The sequence below is a fragment of the Thamnophis elegans genome, chromosome 10, assembly GCF_009769535.1.
Source record: "Thamnophis elegans isolate rThaEle1 chromosome 10, rThaEle1.pri, whole genome shotgun sequence".
Taxonomy (NCBI): Eukaryota; Metazoa; Chordata; class Lepidosauria; order Squamata; family Colubridae; genus Thamnophis; species Thamnophis elegans.
Window position 1 is genome coordinate 25,057,952 of NC_045550.1, and position 14,497 is coordinate 25,072,448.

General features: G+C 40.2%; 1 protein-coding gene across 5 annotated transcripts in view; it reads right to left on the reverse strand.

Annotated features, from left to right (window-relative positions):
• Nucleotides 1–6,907: 6,907 nt before the first annotated feature.
• Nucleotides 6,908–14,497, reverse strand: part of LDB1 (LIM domain binding 1) — a 72,739-nt gene continuing 65,149 nt past the window's right edge. For 2 of the 5 annotated variants that reach the window (XM_032225047.1, XM_032225049.1), the window contains exons 9-11: nucleotides 11,869–11,992; nucleotides 11,320–11,462; nucleotides 6,908–10,228 (exon numbers count right to left, since the gene is read on the reverse strand). In XM_032225047.1, coding sequence (XP_032080938.1) covers nucleotides 9,998–10,228; nucleotides 11,320–11,462; nucleotides 11,869–11,992 — 498 coding nt within the window. In that variant the 3' untranslated portion in view covers nucleotides 6,908–9,997. The other 3 variants (XM_032225046.1, XM_032225048.1, XM_032225051.1) reach the window with 2 other exon arrangements.

Genomic DNA, 14,497 nt, shown 5'->3' on the forward strand with positions numbered 1-14,497 from the left:
GGTTGCAAAAGGTGATCACATGACCCTTGGATACTGCTACCGTCATGTCAGTCATGAGACAGTTGGCAAGTATCTGAATTCTGATCATGTGACAATGGGAATGCTGCAACAGCTGTGTGAAAAATAGTCATAAGTCACTTTTTTCATGTGCCATTGTAACTTCAAACTATTGTAAGTCAAGGACATGAAGAGTGACTGGTTTGAGAAGCAGGGAAAGACTAAGGAAGTCATGGTTGGATGGACTAATGAGACCCTAAAAGAGAAGTGTGTTTAAGGAACAAAATATTTGGTCATAAAGCAGTGAATGGATATAGTGGAAGCAGCGCTTGAAGCTTTTGTTCAATTGAGCTCTGACTCTGTTATATTTGTTAACTCTGAAGGTGACACAGGATGAATATGCGGTGCTAAAGTCAGGTTTCCTCTGAGCTTTACTAAAGGACCGGTGATTTTTCTTTTTGTCAAAAGAATTTAGTAAGTTTTCATAATTCACAGCAGTGATGGGATTCAGCCAGTTCGCACCACTTCAGGAGAACCGGTTGTTAACGTTCTGAGCAGTCTGGTGAAGAAATCATTAGGGCACAGAACCGGTTGTTAAATTATTTGAATCCCACCACTGATTCACAGATATACAAGTCAGAAATTTGAAATAAAAAGCATGGGTGTGGCAATTTTATTAAATATGAAAAAATTATAATTTGAGGAAATGTGTTAATGCATTTATTTTTAATATGAACAAGAATTGGTGAGATTATAACTACACCCCTCCTTTCTTACGTTATCTAACCCAGGACAAATTGCTTTATTTAGTCTCTCTTCCTGTGAGAGGAACTAGACCACTAGACCATCCTGTTCCACAGCATCGAGGGGGTCCTGTATAACCTATTTCCAGATGCTAAATTGTCCTGGTAGAGTCTGGAGAATAAGCACTTCTGACAGAAATGTCCTTGTTCGCTCTGCTAAGAGTGCCTTGGGGTAGAGTGAAGCAGTTGCGCGACTCCTTTTGTCCTTTGAGAGGGGCATTCTCTTTGAAATCAGCTCATGCTTCTGAAAAAAAAATCACTTTGCAAAACAAAACAAAATTCAAATAATGAAATTTAACAGATTACTGAAGAAAGATTGCAGCTTTGCTTTCATACAGTAGTTTGCTCTCTGCCCTCGAAACACATGCTTTACTGAAACAACAGTAACCTACTATATTCTATACACCCTTTCTTAATGAGAAAAAAAATGGTAATTTCTGAAATAATTAATATTTAAATTTAAAATGGTAATATAGCAACAGAAACTTTTAGATAGATAGATTGTTTTTTTTTTTTTAATGTCGGTTCTACTTTCATGAGATCAGCAAGAATTTCTTTAACAACACCAATGATAAAGTGATTTTGGTCCTTTCTGAAGTATATTGTGGAAATGAGGCAAGCTGAGGCAATTGTGTGGAAAGGAAGACAGCCTATCAGGTAGTAGATAGTGGGGATAGTAGTGGCAACGAGAATCTCTGAAATCTCTTGAAGCTTGTACAAATATAGAGATTAGTTTTAATTTGTCCTCAAGGAGAAGTAATTTTAAAAATCCATAGTTTTCAAGCTATTCTAATAATGTACCGAGCACTTCTGATAAATCCGAAATATTTTATTTCAGGAAAAATTGTTTTAAAATGTTATTTGATGATCAACATAGGTACTTTGGCAACATGGGACATGTAAAGACCAGTTTTCTTTGTTGACAAAAGAGGTGGCAATGTCTCACGTGAAGAAACATTTGTTGACTTAGTGGTCAGAGCCAGTAAATGCAAATTTACAAAGCAAACAGTTCCTGCAATTGAAAAGGGTCACACAGATCAGCAAATTGCCTCTCTTCCACCAGGTATTATTCCTTCCTCTAGTTTTGTGGAACATCAGAAACAAGGACAAAAGATACCCAGGTTTATAATAGAAAACACAACACAAAGAAAGGCCTGTTATGGAAACCATGTTAAAAATAATGGGTGTGTCCTTTATAGCAACATAAAAAAGGCTAATTTCAGAAAAGCTACTGGAACCTAGGTGTATAGGAAATGATATGTATGTGCCCAAAGCTTTCAGTTTCACTGCCACTCCCCAAGAATCTTGTGAATTTAGCAGGAGCTAATTCAGTGTGTGTGTGAGAGAGAACACCTGTTGTTTTCTTAATGATTAGAGTAGCATATTAAAAGGCTTGCTGCTAAATCTGCCTGATACCCATTGGTTTACCTTTCTCTTCACCTATTGTACTGTTTACAAGCATAAATATAACAGGATGTATGATGCCAAGCATAGCATCAGTGGTTGGGAGGTTTCAGATGATGAGATTCACTGTCCACTTGAGACCATACTGTTGGCCAGACTCACCTCAAATTCTGCTGAGGATTCTGTTTCATTTGGACTCCATGGTATTTTAGCAGAGGAAAATACTGTAATCTTGCTAGTAAATTGGCAGTTAAGAAATATCATCAGATATTGTGATAGGATTTACCAAATGTAAACTATTATGATTTACACTGCTCACCCTCCCACTAAAAATGCTGCTGCCCATCCAAAGATCTCAAGGCAATTAAAACACACACACACACACACAAACTAGGAAAAGCACCTTAGCTCGTGGCTTCTGGAGTTCCTTCCAAATCTCTTCACCAGTAAACATTTTTATTTTTAATAAAATGTTGCAACTCCATATATGTGCATATCATTATCATACAATGTAGGTGTTATATGCTCAACTCTGTTTTCACTTTATTAGAAAGGAGAAGGGAGAAGGCATCAAATGGAAGAATAGGTGTTGAGGCATTGCCCAGCTGCTTTTTTTTTTTTTTTACTTCCAGAATCCCTGGGCCAATTTGGCTCAAGTTCTAACACAATCTATCTTTCTTTTGCCAGTTTGTCAGTTTTAAACTGAATATATATCTTGTATTCTGTGCAAGATTCAGAGTGTTATCTTGCAGATGAACAAAGAACATGGTGAACACTTTGCAAAATTTCTTTCCAATATTTGATTGGTTTTGAAAGAATCACAAAATGGGTGTCACCTCCTACTTGCACTAAAGACAGAGTAAAGATCTTCTAACATCAGATCCAAAAATTACAAGAGAGAGACTAGCTCAAAGAAATAAAAAATGAAGAAGTAAGAAAATAGACATATGTTGGGTTCTGTATTGGCTGTGATTTGTTTTTCTTTTTGTGTCTTTGAATCAATGTTGATTCCTGGTGACTGCCTGGACAAGTCCCTGCAGTTTTCTTGGTGAGTTTTCAGAAGTAGCTTTCCTGATGCAGTCTAAAGTACTATCCCTTTAATTTAAAGTCCAGCTGTACCATATGCCTGGCTCCTAAGATCAGATCTATCACATTCTTCTACTGGGATCAGAGTCATAGAAAAGTGGGACAGACCAGAGCTATCCCTACGGATGGGAGGTCAAAGGAGGTGGGAAAGACCAGCTCTTGCTTATTATTTCCATTAATACCTTCTGCTATCTAGGTTCCATAGAAATGATTGTGTCTAAAGACTGTTTCTCTGTTCCCTCTCTAACTGGGTTTGAAAGTGCTGCTGTCTACAATCACTGACTGCCAGCACTTATTTATTGCTTCCTCCTGCACATTCCTCCTCCAGCCATAATTTTGAACCTAAATTTAGCAGATTTAGAAGACTGGTAGGTCATTTCTCAGAAATAGGTTGAGTTACAGATCTTAGGTACGCAGCACCACCTGACCTGTGACCAGTGACTTGGGTAGCTTACAAGGTGGGCTAAACATCCATCCTAGGAACCCTGCCTGGTCATCCAACCCCATCCCACCACATGGATTGTTGTTATTCCGACTAAGTGATGCTCATCATGAAATGGAACAAAGCTGGAGAATCCATAAATGACCTTACAAGCCAAAAGGACAGCACCACTCAGAAATTTTACTAGGAAGACATAAACAGGGATTGGCAGTCTGGGCAGAATAATTTATGCCAGTCATACTTTCCTGATGACTCAATTGCTGGATGACTGCATGTTAATGCTGTTCCTTGAAAGAATCCTGTGTTCTGTGGAATAAATCACAACGACTGGTTCATATTAAGCTAAATTACATCTTAGAATAGGGGTGGGTAACCTGAGGTCCCAGAGCCACTTGTGGCTCCCCATTCCCATTTTTGCCATGGACGTTACTTCTAACTACAGTAGCTAAAAATCAGTATGATATCCTACCAGTGTAAGGTGAGATAGACAGGGATACACACACGTACAGTGTTAAGTTCTTTGATGCTGTAATTTAAAAACTAGACATCTCTGGCTCTGCCAATTTTGTTTCACCCCCTCCCCCTCAAGAGGTAAAGTGAAGCACTTGGATTTCCCACTTTGCACATGTGTGAACTCATTTATTGTATGGGTGTGGAGATCTGTTTTTAATCTTTGCCAAAATCTTTAAAAGCCTCTTAAGTAGATATGCCTAATTGTAGCTATGCAACCTTCACTATCTTATCTCAACCAAAACTCAAGAGTTATTCACAACTTGTAAAACAAACTGTAACCCTGCATATGAGTACAATGCTTTTAAAAAAGAAAAAGCAAGTGCCATTTTTCTATTTTTAGATTTGGAATTCTTGGGCAAGTTCTTATTCTACAGGAAACTGATTATTTTTACAATGGGTGCAGCTGACAGGAACACCTTTGTAGAGATTAGCCATGCATGAGAACAGAAGTAGGAAGCAAATTTATAATCAGCAAATGGGAGGTGGGTAGCGCCACAGTGTTCTGGCTTTGATGTGGAATTTATTCTGTCTTTGGGAGCCATTCCTTGATGCTGTGACTTTTTCTAGTATTGCATTGAAATATATTACATAAACATTAAGATGTTGGGTTCATAATACACAAAACACATTCTATTCCTCCTCATTATACATATATTCTGGAACTCTTAAATGCAGAAAAAGAGATTTTATAACATAATTTAAGTTTATCAACTTGTTAAAATAATTCTCCAGCTGTCTGCACTAACAGAATAGGAGTGTTGATACATTTTTTTTCTTGGTAATAGTCATAGGAAAGTGACAAATTTGTCACTTCTGTATTATGCAGACGATCAATAAATGCTCGTTTCTAAGTCATTCCTTCCACACATATATGACTCAAAATACATCCCGATTGTTATTTATTTAATTTGTCAGTGTTCATTAAGCTATCCCAGGACAGGAAGCCATTTTGGCAGCAACCTTTGGCTGACATAAGGGAAGAAAATACATACCAATAAATGGTGGGTCAAAAGCTGAACAGGAACCAACAGGATGATACATTTGGAGAGCGATTACAATCCTACCCTTTATCAGCAGAATATAATTTCAAGATTAATAGAAATCCAGTTTGGGGCATATTTCAGGATGATACCAACAAACTAGAGATATTCAGAAGAAAGACACCAAGATAAAGCCTGGAAATAAAAAGATTAACAGTTGGAGATTCTGGTATGTTTGGCTTGCAGTACATTGCAAAGAGACATAATTGCTTTCTTACAGTAGTATCGAGAGTTACTAGAAAAGATTGGGCAAAAACGTTCAAAATTGTTTCAGCAGTTAGGACAAAAACCAATGAGTTAATTACAGCGAAGTAATTTTTTGTTTGATATAATGCATAAGTAAAGGATGTGTGTTTCTGTCCACACAGTAATAAAACAGATTATAAGCATATAGTTTATTAGTGATGTAAATGATCCACAATTAAAATGTTTCTCCTTAAAACCCATGATATCAAGTTTATGTGTCACCAACATACCATAATGAAAATTTAAAAAAAAAATCATATACAGTACCCGATTTACTTCACAATGTAAGGCTGTCTTCCATGTCTCTGTACTTAAGACTAGTTGAGTGGATTCATACATGGTACAGACCAATATATATATATATAGGAGGGACTGAATTTTTTTAGACTCACAAACACACATCCCTGTGGGGATTTGTGGGCTTTGTAGGATGGAATGGGAGCCTTGAGCAATGCATTGGCTTCAAAAGACATCCTTTGAAGAGTTAAGTCTCCTAGTCAAACTTAGCTGCTGATAACTTCAGAGGCAAATTTACTTCAATATGGAAGTGAGTTGGTCTTCTTTTCTTCTGAGGTTTGTTTTTTGTTTTGGTTGTAACTTCCCAGACTAATCTCTATTTTTGATATTGCTTTAAAACATGAGCAAGACTTGATTCTATAAGGCTTGATTCTGCCTAAACCTTCTTAACCAAAATCTTTTAGCTCTGTTGGTTTAATGATTGATCCTGTTCCTCTGTCTTTTGAGAAAAATAAAATGCTTTTATTAGAAATATTGTGATATCCTCTATACAGTAACCCATGTCCTTCTTTATTGCCAATCTTAGTGCAAACTACATCATAAACCTATTATCAGAGTGATGCACTGTCTTATAATATTATCAAATGTTGTCCATCAAGACCTTACTAGGAACAATTGAACTGGCATTTTAAAACTTACTTTGCATTCCTTTTTAACCCCATTTCATGTTATCAATCTTATTGTTATATTATTCAAGTTTAATTAATAACAAAAATAAAAGTATTTTTGAGTCTCCTTGCCTCCTCAGCTAAACCTACCATTTCTACTAATGGGACCAGAAGCTAGACAATAGAAAGCCAAGAGTCCAACTCATACCAGGATAGTAGAGATACATTTTTCTCTTTCCACAAGAATCATTCTGGTAGGAAAATTATTGGGATGTGACTTAGATATCAGTTAAATGTTTAAAATGAAATGTGTCAAGTTCCCGGAAGCAGATTTGTTCCTTTGCTGTCTAACAGTTTATGATGGGTTCAGGAATTGGGCTTAGGTAGTAAAAAGTCTATACACAGAAGCTGTTAATTGCTTCCTAAAATATATTTCCCGCATTTAAAAAATTTACATGGAGAGAAGCAAAAGAGTAGCCAAAGCCTTGTGTCTCTTTAATGTTGCAAAGTTTGATTCCAAGAATGAAATATGGCATAAGATTACAATAGTTCTGAAAGACACAGGTATTAACATCTTACAAAATGGAGGAAGGGAAGATGCAGGCTAATATAATGCTAAAGTTCCCTTGGCTAGTGAGGCAGAAATATTTCAGGCATCATTCTATCTCTTTTCATGCATTGCCAATACTAGGTACATGGCTATCTTTTCTCCCCACCCCTTACCCAATGTGACATGGGCGATTGTAGATTGAATTAGTAATAAAGGGACTCCATTGTTGGAGATAAAATGTTCCAACTACCAAAAACCAGCTCATTTTCCAAGACATTCATGATTTCTATCAAATTTGTTTGCCCTGTTTTCTGTTAATCAAACAGTTGACAATGCAACTGTATTTGGACTGCAAACTGCCTGGCTGCCTGCAAATGTAGGAAGGGCATGGCTCAGGCTTCTCTGTGATATTTCTTTCCCCTTTCCACACAAGAACACTTGTTCTTCAGCTCCAGAAACTTTTACGTTACCTTTAGGTGTGCTCAGCACACAGAGTTATTTAGAAATGAAAGGGAACCGGAAAACAAGGACCACAATTTAAAACTGGGAGATGCTGGCAGCAGAGAACAAGTGTCAGCCTTTGAATCCCGTCTTAACAGCTGTTTACCTCAGTCTAAATCATAGAATTCTGATGGCTGGAACCTGCATGTTCAAACAGATCTCCTTTCTCAAGATCCACATTAGAAATGACACTGGAAGGAGAGCACCAAACCGAAAAGTTGTTTTATTGGTACCATACATGACCATAAATGGCACAAACTATGCAAAAAAAAAAAAAAAGCTTTACAGTGCCCCAGGGAAGTGGAAAGGGACAAGTGGAGAGAGCTGACAGAGAACACGCCATCACATGCTGAGCCACAGCAGTAGAAAACATGATACTCTTATTTGAAATAGGAAACTGATACAGAAAAAAAAAATCCCAATCCCTTGTAAATTACACTACTAGCTGCTATAATTACCTGCCCGGAGGAGTTGGGCCCAGTAATACAAAAGTGACCAAACTGCCATGAATATATCTCAGGTTCATCCAACTGGGCTCTATCAGAATAGAGAATATCTAGGATTCCAGAGCATGACTTGAAAGGAAATTCTTCTCACAGCACTAGACAAATCATGGTCAAAACTAGCAGCTCTAGGCAAACTGATGACGATAATGTTGCAAAGAGGAAAAACAATTTTTGCACATAGAAATCCTCTTGAAGAAATATCCTAAGTAAGGTAGGAGAGTATTGTGCCATGACAGTGCAGCCTTTGCAATCACCCTCACAATCAGTCTAGGCCAGGGGTGTCCGACTGGCGGCCCGTGGGCAGGATGCGTCGCGCGCAGGCCATGCCCACCACAGCTTCACAAAGGCAAAAAACGTCCTGATACGTCACATCAAGTTTGACACCCGTGGTCTAGGCCATGAGGTGGCCGAAATATCTTAAAGGTATTTTGCACTCTTCTCAAAAGTGGAAAACCTTGCCTCACTCGCAACTTTGAGGCCTCTGTGACATAATAAAGCAAGACGTACAGGATTAACCTAGGCTTTAAGGAAGAACATTGGAAGGTAGAAAGGAAAGTAGGTGTGTTTGTTTCCTTCAGGGTTTAGTACCAGTATTTCAAATAAAAATGGATGTGTCTGGCTGGGCAATGGTTTCCTAGAGGCCGTTCCATAAAGAGAAGAAACAACTGTATATTCTCTTTGCAAAACATGGGTATATTGCTTCCCCAGATGCCACAGCCCCATTCCTGTGGTTCTGCACTGCTGTAAATTGGTGACAGTACCCTCTGAACTCTCCTGCCTCCCAAGAAGGACACCCATCACAATCAACTCCTCCCCCACTACCAACGGTAATGGGAGCGGCAGCCTTAGTGAGAACACAGTGAAAGAACAGCATCATACACACAGCATACAGCGCAGAAATATACAAGCACGAGGTACACAAATTTGAAAAGGGGAGGGATATGGTAGAAGAGGGTGGAGCAGGAACAGCAGCACACACAAATTACACGAGGGGAGGGAGTGGGGGCAGCCATGCTGTCCTCAAAGGAGTGTATAAAGGAAGTTTGCAAAGTCTCTCCTTGGTTTGAAGCTCTCAGAACTGTATACAAAAACTAAGACTCCCAATTAGTAGACAAGCCTGTACAAAAATCAGGATTGGGGGAAATAGGGAGGGAGGGCAGATTTTTTTTAAACTTACAATTTTATTTTATTTCTTTAAAAAAGCCCAAAATACTGAGGGCAGGGTATGTATGAGGACTGCAATTTCCTTTAAGAGCAGGTCGGGGCAAAACAGCCCATGCCTAAAGATGTAACCAAAAGGGCAAGTGCCCTTCCGGGTAACTGCAGAATATTTTTCTAATGCATTCCAGAAAATTTAAAAGCCCACATAATCTCCTGCCATATTGGCTTTCTGGGATCTTCAGGCAAAAGAGAATTACTGCTCTGCCATCTCTAAGACAGTCAAGATGAACTGCTTAAAATTCAACCCACAAAAATCATAGCTGCCCCAATGTGAGTCATGACATTGTCCACAAGACTCTCCGGCTAAAATGGAACCTTCTTGATGCCCCTTATAGAAAACTGAATGATAAAAGGGGCCTCAGACCAGATTTTTCCTGCCCACCTTAAGTACTCAGTCCTGTGGCCTCCCAAGGTACTTCATGCTGATCCACCAAAGCTTTGAGGCTCTAAGGGACTGCTATGAATACCACCCCCTAATAGTGTTGCTTGTGGTATCCAGGGCGCTGGATGCATGGACAGGGAAGGAGAAGGAATTAAAATTCTGTTGGGACTAAAAGCCCACTGTTCCAATTCTGCCCTAAAGGGGACAGCCAAGAGTGCAGACAGCAGGGAATCGTGGCCAGGTTAACTGTAGGCAGGCAGGCGCTGCAGTGCTCATAGGCCTTGATAACTTGTTGGCCAGCCACTCTTCTTCATAAGTGTCCAGGTAGAATGGTTTCGACTCAGTCCGTGGGGTACCAGCCAAGTCAAGTATAGGCCCGGCTGGGCACTGTTTTGGGGGCTTTATTGTGATGCTTGCGACGTTGGATTCTCAGACTTGCTCTCCTGACTGGAAGGGGGCTTGCTGTTCCAGGGACTGTTGGCGCCCAATGCGGGAGAGTTGTTGAAGCTGTCCTCATCATCAATGCCATTGGCAGCGTCAAACTGTGTGTTCTCCAGTCGAGTGATAAGGCGCTCATCTTCGTCGCCAAACTCCCCACCCATCAGGGTTGGCTCGCCCACCACCATCACATCCTGAGGAGGGAAGAGGGTCCCGAAACATAATCGAGGTGGAGACTGCCCTGACCCATACCACAATGTTCAAGGGAGTCAGCTGTCACAACAGCAAGGATCTCTCCCCTTACCCTCCTAGAATGAGGAATCAAAATTAGCCTCAGCCTTTACTCACCCTTCCCTAATCTGGCACCTTCCAGATGTGGAGACTCCACAACTAGGAGTGGCACAGAACATCTAGAAGGCACTTTATTTGGGAAGGTTTCAATTTTCCCTTTGAACAACGTCCCTTTCTGGACTCTAAACAAAGTTGTTTCTATTGTATCTGGGCATAGTCAGCATCTGATAAATCAATGGATGCTCTGGGATATTGGAGAATCAAGGTCTCCTCTCAATTCTCACCTGAATGGTTCAAGACCTATTGTAACCTATAGCATCTGAATATCTTCCTACTCACACACACAAAAATGAGACTCTGGCCCTAACAGGGTCTACACACAGCCTTCAAATGAACAGCTACATTAAGGGATTACATTAATCCTTTTTACGTTGTAAGACAGGATGGGCATAGTCAAGATAAATGTCTCTGGGACATCTACAGTAGATTAGCAAGGATTCCTGACATTCATTTAACAGCAACAACTAAGCTGCTTTCCCTTTCTTAAACCAGGTTGCTGAAAAAGAACATCTAAGGGAAAATTGGGAATGGATTTCTGGATAAAAGGACTTTGAGAGATCAATTCTGGCTGGCTTACATGCTCAGACGTGATCTTATTCTTTAACTCAAGAGTCCCCAAACTTGGCAACTTTAAGACTTGTGGACTTCAACTCCCAGAATTCTCTAGCCAGCTATGCTGGCTGGTGAATTCTGGGAGTTGAAGTCCACAAGTCTTAAAGTTGCCAAGTTTGAATGCCTCTGCCTTAACTCTTAGGCTGTTTTCCTGAATCTGGCTTGGAGGAGTCCCAGAAGCCTGAATTCTAACCAGGTTTGTTGTAGGAAGCATCACCCATCCTTTGGGGAAGTGCTTCGGCTGCATGAAGCATGGCCCCAGGCCAAGGAATTCTCAGGTTAAAAGGAAAAGAAAAAATGAAAAGGGGATGCTTACAGGTACCTGACTGGAGAGGGCAAAGGTGCTGGCTGGGCTCTTCTTTTTGCTGTTGCTATTGTTGGTATTGCCTCCGCCGGAACTCATGGTGCTACCTCCAGACATCTTCCTTTTCCGGCGCTTACTAGGCTGCTGACGTGCAGGTTCAGCTGTGAAGGTGTTTGTGAAATAAAATTTGGTGAGATATCTTGCCTTCAGAAAAAATATTCTAATATTTCCAATTGTTTCAACATAGTCAAATTGTAAATTTGCATGTTCCAAGCAACACCTGAATAAATGAATATTTCCCACTATTTATTCATAAATTTATACACCGTCTGATTCAAATATTATAGCATATCTGTACTTCCACACTAATTTCCATCTTCATTTTTATGCATTTTCCTATAGTTTCAGAGATAGGGTTTTAGCACAGGATAGCACTCATCAAAGCGCTGAGGCATTCCAGCTGCAGGAAGCCAATGCCCTGCTGCCCTCAGCTGGGCTTGGTAGGAAATACATCTGATTCATTGGTCAGTTCACAGGATATTCTTTCCTACCGCTCAAAAGTCTCACCAGGTGGCGCCACCATACGTTGCCACTTCTGGAATAAGCACGTCTTGAGGCAATCCCGAGGACTGAGACTGTAGGTCTTGTGTCGAGACATCAACTCCTGCATTGGTTCTAAGATCACGCACAGCTGATAGGAAGAAGAGGAGAGAGAAATTCTGTAGTAGAGGACAATCCCAGATGGAATCCTCCTGGAGCCATAGATAGATTTCTAGAGATTGATCTGAACCTGGCCAGATATGGACACAGAAATTCTGACAAAACAAACAATTTCTTCCTGCCTGATACCTGGGACATACAATAAAGAAGTACATCAATAAAGAACAATAAAAATATTGTTTAAAAATAAAGAACATTCACCTTTCTCTGAGGCCAATGCCAATCAGGGTTGGTCAAGAGCGAGAGGTTCAGCTCACAACACCTGGGGTGTTGCGGGACTCGGTGCTCTCTCTGCTCCTTTTTAATATCTATTCAAAGCCATGGGTGATTGTCACCGTGGACCGTACTATCATCAGTATGCAGATGGTGCCCAATTGTACAGTATGATGCTGTGGATGCCCTTTCGCAGTGCCTGGAGATTTTGGAGGTCTGGATGGGAACAACTGGCTTCAATTAAACCCTGGTAAGACTGGGGGGGGGGGTTCATCTACATTTTACTACTTGACATCCTTGTTCCTGGATGGGGTTGCATTGCCCCAGACCAAACACCTGTGTGATTTGAAGGTTCTGCTGGACTAATGAATCTGCCTGAGGAGTAGGTGGGCAACCATGGCTAGGAGGACCTTTAGTAGACTTTGTGTTGTAAACTAGTTATGCCCCTTCCTGAATTGAGCAGCTCTTCTTTAAGTTCCTTATGCTGTACTCATCTTCCATATAGACTACCACAATGTGCTCTACATGAGGCTGCCCTTGAAGAGTATCTGTGAGCTGCAGCTGGCACAGAATGCGGTGGTGTGGGCAGTTTTGGGCATCCCTAGGGTTGTGCATGTGATGCGTCTATTATTTGAGCTGCATAGAATGCCTGTTTGCTTCTGGGTATAATTCAAGATGCTGATTATTCCCTCTAAAGCCGTTCATGGCATGGGACAGCACCCAGTTAGACAGGAGGTTTAGTTACAGACACCACTGATTAAAACGTTTGATTGGCAGGATCCAGGAAGAAAGCCTTCCCTGTCATTGACCTTGCCATATGGAGTATCTTGCCTCAAGAGGGTGCCTACTCTTATATGCTCCAGAAGAGCATTAAGAGCATCAATTGGCATGAGAATCTAAAAGTGGCACACAACCCTGGATATAGTTGGTTGCTTGAGAGTGTTCCTCTATCTTTTAATATGTTTTTTTGTTCTGCTTCTGTTTTTAACTTTGCTTTTGCCTATGTTTCTCTTTTATGGCTGTATGTTTTAAAAGGATATAGTACCCAGAATCATTTATGTGAGATGGGCAGTACATAAATTAGATTAAATTAGATTAGATAGGCAGACTTACATGTATTTATTTCTAACCTGTCTTTATTATTTTTACAAGGTGGTGAACATATCCAGTACGATTTCCTCCTCCTTTTTGCCCCACAGCAATAACCCTGTAAGTGGGTTGGGCTGAGAGTGACTGGCCCTAAAGTCACCCAACTGGCTTTCAAGGCTAAGGAGAGACTTATGGTTGCTCTCTAACTTCAATCTTGGCTATTTCTTATTAGTTGGGATCAAGCTGGATAACAGTTTCTATACATGAGCTTCAATTACCCTTAGAATTCACAGGCTTTTCTTGGTTGCTAACAAAATCAAATATTAAAAAAATGTTTTGACTGGAACACCTGTGAAGCTTTTACTAGAAATAATGCAGCAAACTGACTTTCATGCTACATATGTTTAGTCAAATCTGGATTTGCAAAACATATGAGATGTACTTTCCCTGTATGCTTTCTTCCTCCTAGTGTGGGTAGGATTGTGGAAAACAGTTCAGGGACAGGCTTTCCCACATATGGGACAGATGAATCTTTTCTTCCCCTCATGTCCTTCCTCAAGAAACTAGGGTGGGTCTCTTTTGAGCCTCTTTCCCTGCCCACTATCCAGCTGCAGGTTAGACTGTCTCTTATCTGACCATTCTCTTGGCAACAGTCTCTTTGCTTGAGTTCCCAGGGTCTTTCCCACATCCCATCACAACTAGTGTCCGAGAATCACTGGTGCTCCATTACTGAGATTTTCAAAGAAAGTTGGACTGGGATGATTTGAGGATTCCTGCTCTGGGTAGGTAGCTGAACTGCAAGGCCTCCAAAGTCATTTCAGACCCTCTGATTCTCTGATTTTGTGTATGCCAGCTTTACTCTACTTGCCCCGTACAACCACTCTGAGATTCCTGCAGACTTTGTTTTCACCGGTCATGGTTCATCCAAAATGGTTTGGTAGAACTTCCAGAACATAATTTGTTTTTTCAGATTTGAAGCAAAGCATATTTTCTGTTTTCTATACATCGCTAGTGAATTTATGCACCCCTTTATTCTATCATAGTAATATAGAAAAAGTGCCTAATAGCTTTCAATATTGCCACTACTCTTAAATGTAACTTGTGAGAATATGATTGTGTTTTATACATACATACATAAATATAATCTGCCAATAATCATCTAAAGCATAGAAGC